This window comes from Musa acuminata, chromosome BXJ2-1 (genome assembly GCF_036884655.1).
Source record: "Musa acuminata AAA Group cultivar baxijiao chromosome BXJ2-1, Cavendish_Baxijiao_AAA, whole genome shotgun sequence".
Lineage (NCBI taxonomy): Eukaryota > Viridiplantae > Streptophyta > Magnoliopsida > Zingiberales > Musaceae > Musa > Musa acuminata.
Genome location: NC_088338.1, coordinates 7,689,484 through 7,708,563, shown reverse-complemented (window position 1 = coordinate 7,708,563; position 19,080 = coordinate 7,689,484). Strand labels below are relative to the sequence as shown.

The window sequence follows — 19,080 nt, the reverse complement described above, 5'->3', positions numbered from 1 at the left end:
CTTTTGGATATTTACCTCGCGCACCCTATAAATCTTCATGGATATTGTGTGGGTAGAGTCCAACAAAATAATTGATACGGTCCAAATTTCACATTCATCAGGTCGACATCCAACGTGTTCCACTTTTTCGCTACCAAAATAATATGTGGTGCCAGACCTATCCACGCAGTGCTGCCCTGTTGTCTGCAGAACAACTTCACCGTTTTTCCTTCCACCTTCGTACCTCTCCGAGTCACGCATGGTTTTTAATTGGCCAACAAGCGGTCAACGAATGAAACACGCCGCTCCTGGCCAATCCGTCCCTCTGAGTTCCAAATGTTCCACTGGTGCGCGGAAGACCAGTGAGGCGTCCGACTGCATAACTCACCGAGGGGATCTCCCAAAGACCTCGTCGCCGCCCTTCCGGAAGCAATGCGGGTGGCGGTGATCGGTGCGGGCATCAGCGGGTTGGCGTCGGCCTACACGCTTGCCAAGGCCGGCGTCGACGTGGTACTTTACGAGAAAGAAGACTACTTGGGCGGCCACGCCAAGACCGTCACATTCGATGGCGTCGATCTCGATCTTGGTTTCATGGTCTTCAACCGGGTTAGTGCTTCAAAATCTACTCCCCGGTGGTCTTCTTTCCGTATTCTTGGTTGCTCCGAGCACAGTGCTTCATACCCGTGAAAGTTCTGTCAAGTATCGTACGTACGTTGTGGAATCGAAAACATAAAAGATTGAAGCAGTCGTTTTGGCCGCTGCAGACAACTAAAATAAAAATAAATAAAGTCGTGTTGATTCGATGAAACCGTGAATGATTATTGCATGGTTCTTGCAAGCTCTTTCTTCCAAACGGAGGACCATACATTTGGTTCTGCCGTGTTCTCGTATGATCCTAACTCTCATCCTCAAATCTAGCTTGAATTATCCTCCTTTCTACCTCATCTTGAATTTGAATGGGTAATTCTTTATGAATATCTGGGACTTGTTTCCAGAGATTCTGTGAGGTTTCTTTCTTTTTTTGGTGTCAAAATTAGAACTAAAAGCATATTGATGAAAACAAGGGAAACAACCACGTTTACGTCCGTCAAAACAAAAGATGTTCTAGAGAGTCATAAATGACACAGGGTTGCGTGAGCTCTTCACGAAAAAAAATTAATGTTAAAATCTAAAATCAAATAATAATAAATTTAATTTAATTGTATATGTCTTAATATCATTCAAAATATTTTTGATATGTAAATATATAAAAAATGATCCGAGGATAATGAAATAGGAACTAAAAGGATATGAGAATAGATTTTTAATTTTTATATATAGTCACTAAGATTATCTATCTATTTATAAATAAGAGTAAATAATTTAAGATAAGTAATTAGGAGAGTCCTATTAAGATTCTATCATAATTAAAATTTTGTTTTATTGATTGATAATATTAATCAGAATTTAATTACAAATATAATATATTTTATTCAATTAAATAAAATTATCCAATATAATAAGCTGATCGCTACCATATCGTGACTAAAATGATTATACTTTTGATTAGCAGCCAATGGACACGAGCATGCACGGAAATCGTCCTCTGCTATCAGAAATGTTCCCTAGGTCATGTAAGAGCATGGTAAGAAGAAGAAAGTTACCAATCAATAAAAAAGTTACCATTTGATTTCCCCCTACATTAGGTGTCGAGTCACGGCCACCACTGCTATTGAAGGCAGGAAGTCAGTGCGGTGTCGACTCATCTATCACACACAGTTACAAAGAAATTAATGGTGTCACCTCATCTATCATAATCGACGTCAAATATGGTCAAATTGTTCCCAAACACGTCATTTACCGTGCGTGCAGGTAACTTACCCGAACATGGTGGAGTTCTTCGAGACTCTGGGCGTCGACATGGAGATATCCGACGTGTCGTTCTCCGTGAGCCTGGACGAAGGCAAAGGCTGCGAATGGGGAAGTCACAATGGTCTCTCCAGCTTGTTTGCGCAGAAGACCAACGCGCTCAATCCATCCTTCTGGCGAATGATTCGTGAGATCGTCAAGTTTAAGGGCGACGTTCTCATGTGAGTCATCATCTCATCACAGTTCCTTATTCTTTCTTGGTTGTGTGCGTCCAAATCGAGGATGAAATCGGCGTTCCACGTTGCACCACGACTTCCAATTGACTTACTGCAGCCTCTGCCCCATTCCATCCGTTTCACTCACAGAGTGGTGGTCGCTGGAACGTTTGTTGCCCAATTATTTATCTCACGACCGCCGCGTATGCCAATAATGCGTCCACTGTGGAAGCGCCATCTAACCATAGGACGTGGTCTAACTTCCGGCCCGAGTTAAATGTTGGGTTGTAGAACGATCGGCCCGTCACTTGTCTGTTAACGCATGCAGCACCAAAAACACTAACAGAGGTGGGAGCTGTGCCCAATGGCTCCATTTCATATCCTACTCGCGCGAGATTTGCTTGCATCTGTCTCGACGTCGAGAACGATCGCCATCTTTTCCCCTTCACGGATCCGGCGTCGTCGTTGCACGGTTTCCCCGATCTGTGAGAGAAGGGCATTCAATTCGAGGTTGCACCATCGCCGTCATCGTCATCATCATCTGTGAAAGATGATGACGTTAATGCCCCTTCCTTCGCGTGATCATCGTCATCGTCGTCGTCGGTGTCGGTTGGAAGGACGGTTCTTATGGAGGGAGGTCCTTCAAACCCATGAAGGATGATCATGGTACATCCCCAAATTCTTTTCGGTTCGGATTTTTTCTAGTTCCCATTTACATGCTCTGCAATCTATCAAAATTCGCACGTCTTACTCGCTCAACCCTTATCTGTTCTGGGAAAGGTTTTCTGGGGTACTTCAATTTTTCTAGACCAACATAGGTTCCCTTATATTATGAAGACGAGGATTTGGTGTTTCTTAAACCTTGTGAAGGATGATAAAGCTAAGCCCTAAAGTATCTAAGATGTATGATTACTTATCGTTATATCTTAACCGTAGGGTTTTAATGTTTTCTAGTTTCCGTGTTAGATGTTCTTGAATATATTTGAGAAATCGATATACAAAACTCTTGTTGTACTAGGTACCTCGAGGAGCACGAGAACAATCCTGATACGGATCGAAGTGAGACCTTGGAGCATTTCATCAAGTCACATGGATATTCTGAGCTATTTATGAGGGCTTATCTTGTGAGTTGATTGTTTGATCCAAGTAGCCTTGTTTATCCAATCTGTTGCATGATGTGTGTAATCTTGTAATCCTGCAGATTCCAATCTGTGCTTCTATCTGGTCATGCCTTTCAGAAGGAGTATTGCATTTTTCAGCTTATTCTGTCCTTTCTTTTTGCCGTAACCATCACCTTCTTCAGGTTATATTCTTCAACCTCTTTTGGATGCTTTAATTAAATTATCATTCTCAAATTCTTTTGTTGTTCTTTCTTAGGAAGTTGGTAGGTCATAGGTGGCATCAGCATTTTATTGATAATTAAAGTTATACAGGTTTTTGAGCAGTTCTTCGAGCTGCTTGTGGAATGAGGCACCAATGACAGGAGAAAACTAAAATCATCTTACCATAACTGTATTATAGTAAATGACGTGCCTGATTATGGATAAAGCTATGCCATTAGCTAATTGATTTTTCAACTGCAACGTATTGTTTAAGTATCATATTCTTGATTAAAGACCTCTTCTTTAAATGTTTTTATAGAAGAACACTTTTTGAAATTTGTTTACTAAAATAGACTTATGTCATGTTTCCTTTTCTTTCCAAGTCTACTTTAAACAGCAAACTTTGTTTAAATTTGTGTTACATGAGTTGCATCGATAATATTACATATAAAGTAAGATTGTTGATATTTGGGCTAATTATATATTACCTCCTATAATTAGTTATATTTAGCATCCCGGTCCCTACACTTTCAAAATTACATTGGGATCTTTATACTCATGAAAGTGAAATATTGAGATATCTTTACAGGGTTAAAAAGGTAATTTCATTGGGTAAAAAAATCAAGAAAGAGAGAGAGGTTTTGTTGGAGTAATAGGGTTAAATATTTTACTTTCGTAAATATAGGAATCTCAATGTAACTTTTGAAAGCATAGGGACTTGGATGCTAAAGGTAACTAATTACATAGGGTAATCTGCAATCAGCCCCTGATATTCTTAAAAGTTACTGCATCTAGCTTCATCTAACCATGTTATGTGTACATGTTGTTTGATTTGTCACAAGTTTCTCATTCTTAACAATTTTCATTTAAAGGTTTCGTAGTTTTACTGATAAATATCTATTTCTCATGGTGATCTGTCTGTTGTTCTCATTCAGCTCTTTGGCCGCCCCCAGTGGCTTACTGTCAAGTCACGTTCACATTGTTATGTCAACCGGGTATGGATTTGTCCCATTGTTTTGTTTGATGTCTGGTTATGCCATGAGGATATACCTCTCTAGAAGACATTGCTTACATTTTAATTCATAGTGATGAATACTTGCTATGAGCAGGTTAGAGAAGAACTGGAAAATAGATCTTGTAAAATTAAAACAGGATGTGCTGTGCAGTCCGTTCTGAGGACTGATGAAGGTAAAGATCCTTTGTGCTATATGATTGCTGGCTATTGATTTTGATAAACTTGAATGAACAAAAATATTACTATGGATGAAAACATTTATTTACTTCATTATTTACATTAAACCCACATGCTGTTTTACCTAGAGCTCGATTGTATCTATTAGTCAAAGATTGGTCTGATCATTTTAACCTAAACAATGAGAGCTGTAAGAAGTAAGTTACCAAGTATTGTAAAATCTATATGTGGTAGTATATGTCTTTACCCCTAAAACACAGGGAACTGTAGGAGCATGATTACTGAGTCATACAAATTAGATATACACTTGATTGTCAGGTCAGCTCTCATCATGTAAAATATGATTGGCAGATGCCGTAAAGTTTCATCCCTCTCCCTTGTATAAAATGTTGCAGTGGAACAATGGGAATTTAAGAATGTTGTAGTTGTTCATTCAATGTGCAAAAAAAAAAACAAAGAAAGAAAGCAATATTATCTTGTATACTCCTACTCTATTTTACTCCGTTTGTTTTAAGTTGCATTGTGTATCTGTAATTTTGCAACCAATGAGCCTTTTGATCTCATATTTTAAACACCTCTGTGCTAACAACTACTTATGTAGTAGCATGCCAGATCTATGGACTGGTAGTTTATCTTTTATATACCAATGGTCCTCTTGCTTGCAGCCTCTTCCCCTTTGATTAGAAGCAGATGTTGCTGTACATTGTAACTAAAGTTTCAAAAAACCAGTAGAGTTTGCAATAAATAAGAATTATGATTAGAATCACATGCCCCTACTCGGAAACATAAGCTTTGGCAATCTGGTGGTGTCAATTTGAATCTGTTGTTTCTTTGGAATATCTAAAATCTTTGGCATCACATATGGTACATGATATGACAGGGAATTTGGATAGCACATTAAATTCATAACACTCAGTATGCTCTTTTTCTATATCTAAATGCCTGAATATGTGTAATCATTAACAAAATTGATAGTTTCTGGCCCTACAGCAGGTTGTTGTGTGTTGGCAGCAGACCACTCAGAAGAAATATATGATGGGTGCATAATTAGCATCCATGCCCCAGATGCTTTGAAGCTTCTAGGAACACAAGCAACATACGATGAGTCAAGGATACTTGGTGCTTTTCAGTACGTCTACAGGTATGCTGATGTGTCTCTTTCTACTTTTGTGTCTGTTCCAATAAATTGTTGCTTAGCTGATATAAATGTAGGATAATCTTAGAAGTCTATATATGGAGCTGATATCTATTAGTTGAAAGTTAGTACCTTAAAGTCTAAGATTTAAGCATTTGGATATATAAAAAACTTCAGCTATTGGAACTAAAAATTCATCTTATTTTTTTCATTTGAATGTCATTTGAACAAATTTATCGTTCTTTAATGGTGCTTCATGTTCCAAGTATCTACCAACCTAGGAAGGTATAAAGAAAAAAAGATGAATAAATAGAGGATGATATTGAATGAAGAGAAAAACGCTTCAGTATTGTGCTTTGACAACCATTATCTACTGCCATACTATAGTAGCTCATAGCATCATGTTATAATACTTGTGTTAGACCACTGTGCTATAGTATAATAATTCCAAGAGAAAAAAATAACATCTACCATCAGCCAATGATAGTAAACACGTTAGGATTATAAGTTATTCATTAATCTAGATGCAAGATAACTTTTAGGCTTATGCATAGTGTTCTACCTTTTACTATATATTCTTATGATTGGATAAGTGCATTTGGGGAATTAATATAAGAAATATTTTCTTCTTTACATAACTGTTTGTTGTGACGTTCAATAACATATACAATGTCTACCGTGAGTGAAGGTATCATCCTTTCGTTCTCTCAATTTATGTTATTCACCTTTTTCTCATCTTTTTCGTCTTTCAAATCTTAATCTTCTATTATCTCGTACAAACTTATTGTTGCAACCAATCTGCATTCATTTGCTTGCTACTTTTTGTATTGTCTTGCATGTTTTGATGCAAAGCCTGATTTAGGATATTTCTAAGAAATAATGCTTGGAATTTATTTGGTGTGGAAAACAGCTCAGAACACCTTTGTTTTACTGCAATGAAGTAGAATTTGGATTCTGGGGACTCAAGAATCTTGAACAAACTTATTATTTTCTGATATGACAGTCTGTTAGGATGTAAAGAATAAAGATGGACAAATGCTTAATGAGAATTGTAATCACACATGGGAATATCTGCCTTCTGCTTTACCAAATTCAATTACATAGACATGTTTCCTTTTGTTGTTAATATTTCTGCTTGACAATATATGTAATTAAAATTTCTCAATGAACAGTGATATTTATCTTCATCGTGACAAAAGTTTGATGCCCCAAAACCCATCAGCATGGAGTGCTCGGAACTTTCTTGGAACCACACAGCATGGTGTATGTGTTACATATTGGTTAAATGTGTTACAGGTGTGTAGTGCACTTGCTACAGGATATTGTTGTTTGTCTAACATAGTGAATTTGTCAGATTTGCTTCTATAGTTCTATTTAGAGGAAGTTTATCTTGTCAGTTAACACTCATTTTTTTCCAATTACTACTTACATTCTCTATATTAACATGCAGAATCTAGGTTCTACTGGTCGCCCATTTCTTGTAACTCTGAATCCTCCTCGTATTCCGAAGCACAAGTTACTTAAATGGTACACTAGCCATCCTTTCCCGTCAGTTGCAGCCTCAAAAGCTTCTCTTGAGCTAGATAAAATTCAAGGAAAAAGAACAATATGGTTTTCTGGAGCATACCAAGGTAAATCAAAAAATTCCCACAGGGAATTCTTGTCTACTTTATAGTTTTTATAATGCGGCCAAATGTATGAACCAATGTCAGGTTTAATTGCATATCATGCAGGTATCCATGATAGTTATATGCATGACCAAACAAACATTGTGGATGTGTACACCTATACATACTAGTGAATAACACACATGCAGATCCACATGTGAGATGAGAATAAAAAGAGAAAATTGTTAATTGATTCCAGTGATTAATTTATTGGCATATTTAAGAGTATTTTTCTGGTTTGGTGATTAATTTTATCTTCCATTTTTTAAAAAAATATTATGAAGATCAACTATTTGTTTCTAATACTAAAGGGTTCCATCGTTTCTACTTTCCTGCTAGAACAACTGTCTCAACTACCAAGTAATTACTTGCCACCTTACTTTTGTAAAATTTGAGGAGTCAATTGCAAGTAGGTGCTTCAATTCATCATCTTGCATTTATTGTGCAGCAAAATATTATTAATTATTTCTTCAAAAAAAATTATTTCTAACAGTCAGTTCATCATCTAACATTGCTTGTAGGTGCTTCAAAAAAAAAAAAAGATTAACATTGTCTAACATAGGTGCTTCTTTAAATAATAATTTTCTACAGTTACAGTTATTGTCAATTTGCATGTGATCCATAAAACTATCCATGTGAAATTAACTATTAAGTAGTTCTTAAATTAGCTTGATGAATATAAAATAAATATCTAATTTAAATGCATATTTAATAGTTGTCAATGTTTTGAAAAAAATTATTAGTATTTATCATAACTATGTCACCAAATGATAATTAGAGTTCCCACTGGCAGTACCCATTTTTTCTTGCATATTAATCCCTAACTATGAAAATTTCAAAGTAATCCCTCTATTCATCATAGCTGCATACTAATTCTTGAAACCCAAATCATACAGATCACTGATTATGCCTATTTAAATCAAAAGACATAGATAGTTGTGGGGCTTGAGGCCACAACCTTTGCACGGTTGCTTTGCAACCTGGGTGTCAAGGGTTCAAGGGGCAATCTTTTTCATGTCATCCAGTGGTTGTGGGGCTCCCATGAGTACATGATAACACTGATTGTCGTTCCACTTGTAGAGGTCTAGTTCACATAGATCAACCCTTTGACGATGCACCGAAAAATATCGAAATTTTTACATGTCATGCATCGTTATATTTTTCTCATTTGATCTATAGCCATTTAGAGGATTATATCAATTATGATTACTCCTTTAAACATTAGATCTTTTAAGAGTTACATGCAAATCATATACTCTTTGGAAGGCACTTGGTAGATGTTTTTTCATGCATTTATAATCTAGATTTTTTTATAACACCATTGTAATTAATATATGCTGTGTTAAAGAATTGATTTTTTTTTTTTTTTTTGCTGTGGTATTTCCAGGCTATGGCATTCATGAGGATGGATTAAAGGTGATAAAATTTCCTTTCTTTTCTAAAGTTCATGCTGTATATTGGTGCCAAAGTCCAGAATATAACTACATATATGTTTATAATCTTCGATAAGTGACCCAGCATAAGTTCATGTTATATACAGGTACATCACACTTTTTTTTTCTTCTGCAGGCTGGCATTGTTGCTGCAAATACTGTGCTTGAAAAGGACTCTAACCTGTTGAGGAACCCAAAGCATATGGTACCATCATTGATGGAATGTGGAGCAAGATTTCTTGTCACTAGATTTCTTAAAACTTACATCTCAACTGGTTGCTTAACGTAAGTGTACGAGTTTAGTAACTGATACAGGTTCATATATCATGGATGTCAGAAAGTCAGTTGCTTACTGGTGCTTATACAGAAGATGACCTTCACTTGGTTTAAATGAGTAGTTGTAACAAAGCATTTATTAAGTTGACATAACCCGTGCTGTTGGCTTGCAAAGTTCTGATGCTGTACCAACATAATCATGCCAGCAGCACTTAAACCTTGAATCTGGGTGAGAAAGGGAGAAACTGGCCAGCAAAAAAATTATCTGGGTAGTGAGAAAAACAAAGATGTATAGCTGGGCACCTTGGTCTTTGTTTTAGTGAAAAAAATGAATGATTTTTCTTGTGTTTAGCTTTTTCTTTATGCATATAATATTAGTCAACATTTTTTTTTTCTCATAGTTAAATCAGAATCATGATGATAATGAGGTTAGATTCATGATAAGCATAAAGTAGATATAAGTCTACTCAAATATGTTAGAAAAGGATAATTCGGCAGATCTATCATGAAAATCTCCTCAGTTTTCTTTCTTAATCATCCTAATTAACATAACTTCTTATCCCTAGAAATGTTAGTAACCTGGTAAAGATTTTGTTTTCACATCATTACAGGTTGCTAGAGGAAGGTGGCACCATATATGTATTTGTAGGAAACAGCAAAAAGAATTGCTATAAGTCTGTCCTTAGAGTGCATCATCCCTTGTTCTATTGGAAGGTTCCTTCCCTCTTTGCCATTGTCTCAAGTATTAATTGATGGGACACTAGTCTGCAGCTTTCGCGTGGCACTGTATATCTTTCACAAATACTTATCCTTGACTCTTATACATTTTGACAGATTGCTTCAGAAGCTGATTTAGGCCTTGCAGATGCTTATATAAATGGATACTTCTCTTTTGTTGATAAAGAGGAAGGCCTTCTGGATCTGTTTATGGTATACTTGAAGTCCACTTGCTAAAATATCACAAAGCACTCGGTGAATCAACTTGGGAATATTTTTCATCTTTGTCTGTGTTTATTCCTGTAGGTTCTAATTGCCAACAGGGATCTTAGAAATTCCACTCGGAAGAATATGAGGTCTACAGCTGTACTCTCCTCTGTAGATTACTGAGATCATTGCTGACAGATGTACATGCTTGCATTTACTTATCTGTACTATTTAATGAATTTCCTCTAAACAAATGATACCAGAGGTTGGTGGACGCCATTACTTTTGACAGCTGGAGTTGCTTCCGCAAGATACTTTTTGTGGCACATCTCGAGACGGAACACTATAACACAAGCTCGTCAGAACATCTCTCGTCATTATGATCTGGTTAGACTAGAGACTCTAACATTTTCAAATTATACTTGATTCATTTTTGTTCAGACTAACAATGTTATTGTAGCATCTATTTAGCTACCATTATTTGCTGGAGTTTGATCAATAAGCTTCATGTCATTAGTATCAAATGACTCCAATATGTAAAGAAGCCATTGTATTGTGTCCATTAGTTATGTAGAAAATGTTTTCATTGTTGGCATTACATGACTATGAAGTTGGACCATGATATTATGACTGCCGTCTATCTATGACTACGACCAATCAAAGAGCAATGGTTTGAAAGATAGAATGTCAAATTATGCAACCATAAGGTGATAATTAAAACTTAAAAGTACCTTAATGTGCTGACAACTGTCTTATAGCATACACCAGATTTCATCCGTTAACTGTTGCATACTTATGAAGTTCATAGTTGAAAGACTATGTTTTCCCTTGGATATTTTTCTATTGACGCCCTTCCACAATAACTGGTGTAAGGTTAACTAAAATAAGAACTGTCATTTCAATAAAGTGGCTGTTTCTGTTTTCATATGTTCCCTCAGTTGATTGCCTATAAGCTTCATATTGTAGTTAGTGCACCATTTGGATAAAACTCTTGCTACCATCGACCTAACTAGAAAAGGTTGGCTTTCATAGGGTAGCACTAGTGTTGATCAAGCAATTTTCATAAATCATTCCAGTATTTTGCAATACTTAACAGATCATATATGATATTTAGATTACAAACTTGGATATTGGTACGGGATGTAGCCGTGACATAAGAATATTCAAAAGAAAAGGTACAACTTCGATATGGAAATAGTAATGTTACATTATATGATAAAACCTGAATTTTCTTTTTTGCGAATTTGAATGACACAATTTTTTAAAAGAAACATTTTTTTAAATCAAAATTGAATGCAAATTTTTGTCTGGAAAATATTATAATTGTCAGTGGTCTATCTTGCAAATTTGGGAATATGAGACCCATTTAATATAAGGGGTCCTACATAGAGGTCTTGCCCATGAGTATGTACTACATTTTTCATTTTTCATTTTTCATCACCTTTAGCTTCAGAGAACTCATGTTGTTGTGATTGTCATTTGTAAAATTTCTTGTGGTATCAAATTTATATGATGATGATGATTGCTGTATAAGATTGCTTATATAATCAATCTGTCATCTTTCTGGTTTGTAACTGAAATTAACTTTTCCATGTATACAGAGTAATGACTTCTTCTCTCTATTTTTGGATGAGACATTGACATATTCCTCTGCAATTTTCAAGGTCCAGAACTGTCATTGGTAGTTTGTTATTTTAATGCTTTTGCTAACACATTGTTATTGCAATAGTGGCTTTTTATTGAATCTAATTCTCTTCACAAATGTCATTTTATAGACAGAGCATGAGGATTTGAAACTTGCCCAACTACGCAAAATCTCTCTTTTAATTGAAAAGGTAAGTTTATGGAACCACTATTATTTTCTTTCATTTACTCATTCTTATGAAATTTTCTACCTTGTTTATCGCCAAGGCTCAAATCAATGACAAGCATGAAGTTCTTGAGATTGGTTGTGGTTGGGGAAGTTTAGCGATTGAGGTTGTTAAGCAAACTGGTTGCAGATACACAGGAATTACCTTGTCTGACGAGCAGCTAAAGTATGCTAAAAGAAGAGCAAAAGAAGCTGGACTAGAGGTATTTTGCTTTGAACTTAAGGTTTAAATTATGAAGGAAAATATCATAAAAAAAATAACGATAAGGTTCTCAATTACAATCAAAATCTTTTTACAGTCTCTCAATTTATGTTCATGCTGAAATTCGAGTGTATTGCATTAGTTACTTTATTCACTTTAATTTGTTTATCCACATTGCTCTATACAAGCTAAGAAAATTGGTGGGTGCATATTTATGCATATTATGTTAATAGTTTATTAACGTAAATGTTGTTTAACCATCAAAAATGTCTTGGTTGTCTTAATCTCGACAATAGCAAAATTAATTGTCTCCTTTGTACAGACATACATGAAACACCTGAGATGTTCTCTGTCGTCTTATGTGCAAGGTGTATTGCCTGCACAAGTGCATTCATTCAATTGTCCTTGATTCCTTTGAATATTTTCACATGAACAAACTAACCTTTTGGATACCTTTTCCTTGGTGCTTAGCATTTTGAACCAGAAACTCAATTTCATAGATGCCTAATCAATATGTTTGGTCATGTAATATCACAGCTGCATGTTTTGTATGGATATAAATATAGGGCGATTATCCATGAAAATACCCTCTTTTTAGGTATTTCCCAGATGGTACCCCTTTTCATAATTCCCAAACAGTCACTCCCTTTTTTAATGTTCCAAAAATGCCCCTTCAAAAAGCTATCATTTTTCTCCTGCTCAATCAAAAAATTTTCCTACCAACTATTTACAGTGTTTTGTGGGTTAGGTTTTAACCACAAAAACACTGTAAAGCTAGATCAAAAACACTGTATAGTATTTTTATAAAAAAATATCATTGTGTTTTTAAAACAAAAACATTAGACTGTTTTTAAACTAAACATTTATTTCAGTGTTTTTTAAACAAAAACACTATACAATATTTGTAAAACAAAAATACTATATAATGTTTTTTTAAAAATAAACAGTGTTTTTGTGGAAAAGTCAGCCTACAAAATACTGTAAACAGTTGGTGGGAAATAAGTTTTGGATTGGGCAGACAAATACATGACAAGTTTTGAGGGGTGTTCTTGAGATTTTTGAAATAGGAGGTGACTGTTTGGGAATTGTATAAAGGTGTACCATCTGGGAAATACCTAAAAAGAGGGTATTTTCCCAAGCAATCGCTCATCGATATATGATTTGTTTGGAGACAGAATCTGAGTATTAAGTTTGTAAAAGATAAGGGACTTGGAAAAAAAACAACTATAACAATATACTTCAATATGTAGCACTTGTGAAATATTAATTTACAAATTCTTTTATACACAAAATCCTCTTTATGTTGACATTTAGAATCTGCAGTTACTAAAATTAGTCTTGTCAACATGATCAGGTGACATGAAATTCATTGTACATGTTGGATATGCAGATTTGTTCTGACATGATTCACAGGGTTTGACACAATCATCTAGAACCAATACTAGTATGTCATTCAGCTTTCACCATCACACCCATGTTTCATACAAAATGTTCTCTTTTATGTCTTTGTTCTAGTATGAGTAGCTGATTCAATCTAAGAGCTTTAGCCTATTGACCTTCGTGACCATCTTTGTCGAGGGTTTTGAGAAGTAGATATTCTCTTTAATTCATTTTGGTCAGTTAAGGATGCAGAACAGGGTACATACAGATACTTACTTGCGGAAACTCTTGAAACTTTTTGCATCAGACCAGTTAAATGCTTGCTGATATTTTTTATAAGGAAACCATGTCAAAGGCTTTGAAATTAGAGTAAAACTAGCTGTTCGAAGGGAATACTTTCTGTAACTCTTAGTAGTAACACTTGCTGCTGCATTTAACTTGAAAAGTTGCTTTCAGAAAGAACATGATGGCGAGCATTTCCTATTTCTTTGTGTTAATCATGGATTTTTTTACTTCAATTTTATTCTTTTTGAAGAAATCTACGTTCACTCTTTCAGGATCACATTAACTTTGTGCTGATCGACTATCGCCAACTACCAAATTATCACAAATATGACCGAATCATATCTTGGTAGTATTCACTGTGTATTTTTTATCTGAGATGTATAGAATTACTTGACTGACACTCTATATAGTGAAATGATTGAAGAAGTAGGTCATGAATACATGGAGCAGTTCTTTGGTTGTTGTGAATCTCTTCTCGCTGAAGATGGCATATTTGTCCTCCAGGTTCATTCGAGTGGCCTTTGAATTTTTTGTTATTCTTGAGTCTTTTATAACTGACAGATTGTGCAGATTTAACTACTGATATGACCACTGTTGTTCTTTGAGCTTCTATGATTTTTCAGTGCAACTTTTCTGTAGATCATGTTGAATAGTGATGATCTACAATGTGTTGGTTTTCTCGGTGTTTCTTCCCATATCTTTCCATGACTATGTTGGTCAAAGGCATGGTTTGCAATACCGGTCCGTACCGCCTGGTACGGGCGGTACGTATCGGTCCGACAGGCTTCCGGTACGTGGACCGCTTGTTACCGGTACGGTACTGTAGCAGTACTGTAGCACTGTAGCCCTGCTACAGTGCTCGGCACGCCTGAATATACCGCTCGGTACACCTGGGTGTACCGAGCGGTATACCGTACCGTACCAGTACCAAGCCCAGGTCAAAACTCCGGTACGGTACGGTATTACGAATCTTGGTCAAAGGTACAATTACCTTGGCAAAAATTGCTTTTGGTCCTATATTTGGTCTTATGAATTAAAATTTCTAGGCAAAATTTGCTTGGCAGTGAGGGTCCCAAGACAATTAGGTGGCAAATAGGTTGTGCAAAACACAAAAGGGTAGGAAGCATAATCTAGAAAATTGCTAAAAAAGAGACTAGAAACTATAGAAGATGGTAAGTTCAGCACAAGTTGATGAAGACAGCAGTGAGGGAACCAAGACAATTTGGTGACAAATAGATTGCCTAGGTTGTGAAAAAAGCAATAGATTAGGAAGCATGGTCTAAGAAATAGCTAAAAGGGCAACTTATATTATATATGAAAAAGGATAAGTTCAACTCAATCGAACTGCATGATGGACACAACACAGAACGATATAGAAAGACAAAACAGTTTAAAAGCAATGGTGAAATGATATTATGATGTATAGCCAACGAAATCTCTTAGGTTATATATACAGACTAAAGTGATGATGTATATGTATCTTAGCTCATAAATATCACTTATGAACTACAAGTTGGTACGTATGGTGTTGATTCAAGTTAGGAATCCACTAAGACTTGAGGTTTCCTCACATTTTGCTCAATTTTCAGATTTATTAAAGTAGTGGATTTTCTAGAGAAGCAACTTGAGCTCTACATCCATATGAGACATTTGAGCATTCATCTGTTAGCTAGAAGGGACTAAAGTTTTACATTGTGGCATTTGGCTTTCTGATATTTATCAATGACGATAATTGAGCTATAATCTAAGTAACAATGGTTGTTAAGGTTATGAGAGTATTTCTTTTTCTGCACTTGGGAGTAAATTTATTTTGAAATTTTAGAACAAAGATTCAACTTCAACTTTCGTAAGTATCGGACATTTCATGCAGTAATGTGAAAGAAGCTCATTAGCACCTTGTGCTTCTTTTGGTTCATGTTTTTGACATACATCGCAGGAAAAGTGTTCCAGAAAATTGAGAGGTTCAGTATTCATTTGAGAATTTTAGTTTTAAATTCAGTTTTTCTGATAGAGGAAGAACTGGGTTCTTATTTATTTAATATATATGAGGAATTGAATAGAGATGGTAATACTGACGACAGCAATTTAGATTGTGCATGAAGACCTCCTAATCAATGTGTAAAAAATCTAAAAGGCAACAAGTGTTGGATTTGAAAAGCATGGGAGTTGGATGACCAACTTCAAGAATTACATTAAATGTTACACTGGCACTGGTCTCATGAAAGAAAATACAACATACTGTGTATGACAACATATTTCATGTGAAGAATGTTTATCTAATTGGAGATTAGCATTGATGGGACTGGCAGATGTGTTTCTTAGCAGGTCTTTATTTGTTTTCTAGCTTTGGTGTGTTGACTTTCTTGATGACACGATTTATCATTTTAGACAGGCATTAGTCATGTTCAACTGCAACTCTTGTGAGAAACTAATACGATAATTTTGATGCTCCATAACTTGGTGTTATATTGAATCTGGTTCATGTGATGCTTTGATGATTTGAGGTTCTGTGCTCTAGCTTGTGAACACAAAATATAATTTATTTATTTTAGATTCTTGCGATAGGTTAAATGATAAAATAGATTAACATAGATGTAATAGTTAACCCGAAATTAGAATCAGAAGAGCTTCTTACAGTATCCATATTCATGAATTGTATTTCTTTAATTAATTTTTTCTCTGCATGGTTAATTTTCGTTGGATAACATGTCTGTAGCTGTCTTAGACTGTAATATGTCCCACTTTGGTTACCATGCAGTTCATATCAATCCCAGATGAACGCTATGATGAATACAGGAGAAGCTCTGACTTCATTAAGGAATACATCTTTCCAGGAGGATGTCTTCCTTCTTTGAGTAGAATAACAACAGCTATGGCTACGTCATCTAGATTCTGGTAACAAATTGTTTGAATTAAATGTTATATTACATGCTCAACATTTATAAGTGATTTAAATGAGTTGCATTTTCCTGGTGTCATTTCCCAATCCTCTTCAACTCTCATGGTTGTTTCCTGTTCATGTAGTATTGAGCACCTTGAAAATATCGGCATTCATTACTACCAAACACTTCGATGCTGGAGGAATAATTTCTTTGCGAACAAGGAGTAAGTATCTACCCTCTTTTTTACATGTATTTATGAGCATATTGCTGACATAGATTAATCATATTGGAGGTTCCCGGGTAAGCTGTTACTGCCCTGGTCCCTGTATATTGTGGGATGGGGCTTCTTGTCTTTTCGGTACTCCAATGTGCCCAATGTTATGCTGCCTACCAAGTGGGCAAACTATGTCTGCTCCTGGTCTTTTTTATCAGTCTGACCTCTGGATTTTTGACAACTGCCCACTACAAAGTTCTTTTTGACCAAAATTTAGGCTCTCGTATATGAACTTTGTAGTTGTATCATCTCAGTAGCTTTCACCTGCCGTCCAACAACAAGCCGTTTCGGATGTTTGGTGGAATACCAACTTACAAAGCCAGCAGCATGGTCAAATGACTGAATCTAACTATTTCCGTAGAAGACTTAATAGAGGAAGTTTATATTCGGTTTGCAACCATCTGCATGCTTTGTTTACCAATTAATGATAGTATTTCATGTTGTTCTGGTATTCAATGTTTCTGTTACAGATATTGTTGTCTGACAAAAGTCTTCTTTGGTTTCAGACAAATTCTTGCCATGGGATTTGATGAGAAGTTTTTCCGCACATGGGAGTATTATTTCATGTACTGCGCCGCTGGTTTTAAATCATGTACGCTTGGAGATTATCAGGTATGTTAATGAGTTATTATGATAATCAACATGCCCTAATTAACTTTTCTATTATGATCCTATTAAGCAATTATAACACAAATTTTTAGTATAGTATCTTTTGTGCTTGACGAGTTGATGTGAACCGATCTTAACTTGGGATAATGCAGATAGTGTTTTCTCGTCCTGGTAACTTGAGAGCTTTTGGTGAACCATTCAACAGCATTCCCGCTACCTGTCGTTGATTTTATATGTTCGTTTGGTTTGTCGGTGTTGTAAATTATTATGATTACCCAGAAAAGACGCTCTTCATTTTCCAGAGTTTGGTTATATGCAATAATTGATAGGACGATGACAAGGACAAATTTTATATATATATATATATATATATATATATATATATATATATATATATATATATATATATGTATATATATATATATATATATATATGTATGTATATGTATATATGTATGTATATGTATGTATATGTATATATGTATGTATATGTATATATGTATGTATATGTATATATATATATATGTATATTTATATATATATATGATTAAAGTGGTGCTTATGATTACCCAGAAAAGACGCTCTTTCATTTTCCAGAATTTGGTTTTATGCGATAATTGATAGGACGATGACAAGGACAAAAATTATCATCTCTCTGACACACACCAAATAGAGAGAAAAATATATATATGGTTGCAGCATCTGTTGAACAATCTAGTGTATTATCTCATTCCAGCCATGTTTCAGGTCGTCGAGTTTAAAGCTTGAGATTTTACAAAGATGGGAACAATCTAGTGTATTATGTTATTCATCGCCCAATGTCGTGCTCTCACGCGTAGTGACCAGACTTTATTTAAGAAGAGCAGTACGTTGACTATTTCGTAAACTTACCGTCTCCTGTCCTGTGGAAGAAAGGCCTTCAAAAAGTTCAATCTTTGGAAAATAGACTATTTTCTGCCAACTTATAATCACCTGCAGTGAGCGGACTCGGACGAGTTTCGAACACCGCTACTATGTTTACCGCTCCCATTCGATGGACAAAGTGCCTTCGAGAAACGCTCCCCATTCACGTTCGGTGCCATATCTTTAGATCCCTCGTATGCATCGCCTTAGGACTCACATCAATAGCTTCTGTATACATGCTCAGGTGATCGCAGAATCCCGCAAAACTGTAGGGGCTGATAGTAAACAGAGGCAAGGTTTGATCTAACTGGCCGAGAACAACGGTGAAAAAGCTTGGGTTTCTGGCATGAGAGTATAGAGGCCACTCCATGTTGTGGAAGAAGACATGTATAGCTTTTATCTTTAATCCGGGCTATCTTACATTTACTTTTTCTTTTTCCTTGAATTATATGACCTGATTAATTTCAAAATATCTAATTATATTTTAATTAAAGTGATCGAGCGAGTCTATATCTTAATAAATTTTAGAAGATGATCTTAATTATTTCTCGTCTATATAGTAACAGGACATCCTAGTAATATAATAATCATTAGAATATCAACATATCTTTCGTGCAAATCTATGGTGTTGTATTTCACAAGTAATTTAACCTTAATATGTGATATTACAATTCGTTCTTGATA

The 19,080-nt window shown here is 35.4% G+C and overlaps 1 protein-coding gene across 7 annotated transcripts; it reads left to right on the top strand.

Annotated features, from left to right (window-relative positions):
* The first annotated feature begins 253 nt into the window (after positions 1-253).
* Positions 254-17,794, top strand: LOC135598721 (uncharacterized). Of its 7 annotated transcripts, none has more exons than XM_065092978.1 (24): positions 255-585; positions 1,831-2,048; positions 3,061-3,166; positions 3,244-3,345; positions 4,300-4,359; positions 4,474-4,552; positions 5,550-5,697; positions 6,864-6,987; positions 7,142-7,322; positions 8,746-8,774; positions 8,928-9,076; positions 9,679-9,781; positions 9,902-9,997; positions 10,091-10,140; positions 10,255-10,378; positions 11,593-11,655; positions 11,767-11,826; positions 11,903-12,064; positions 14,001-14,074; positions 14,139-14,232; positions 16,487-16,623; positions 16,753-16,833; positions 17,391-17,496; positions 17,646-17,794. In XM_065092978.1, exons 1-24 carry the CDS (start codon positions 412-414, stop codon positions 17,718-17,720), a joined length of 2,595 nt encoding a protein of 864 aa, XP_064949050.1. In that variant the 5' UTR covers positions 255-411; the 3' UTR covers positions 17,721-17,794. The 7 variants fall into 7 exon arrangements, 6 of the variants coding, with proteins under 6 accessions (XP_064949050.1, XP_064949049.1, XP_064949048.1 ...); XM_065092977.1 differs by having other exon boundaries at positions 5,547-5,697; XM_065092976.1 differs by having other exon boundaries at positions 5,532-5,697.
* The last annotated feature ends 1,286 nt before the right edge of the window (positions 17,795-19,080 follow it).

Excerpts from the sequence above, each read along its gene's own strand:
- LOC135598721 (XM_065092976.1), top strand. The coding sequence starts at position 412 with ATGCGGGTGGCGGTGATCGGTGCGGGCATCAGCGGGTTGGCGTCGGCC. Across the intron at positions 6,988-7,141 it reads ATTGGTTAAATGTGTTACAG|AATCTAGGTTCTACTGGTCG; the intron begins GTGTGTAGTGCA and ends ATTAACATGCAG. Across the intron at positions 16,834-17,390 it reads AATTTCTTTGCGAACAAGGA|ACAAATTCTTGCCATGGGAT; the intron begins GTAAGTATCTAC and ends CTTTGGTTTCAG.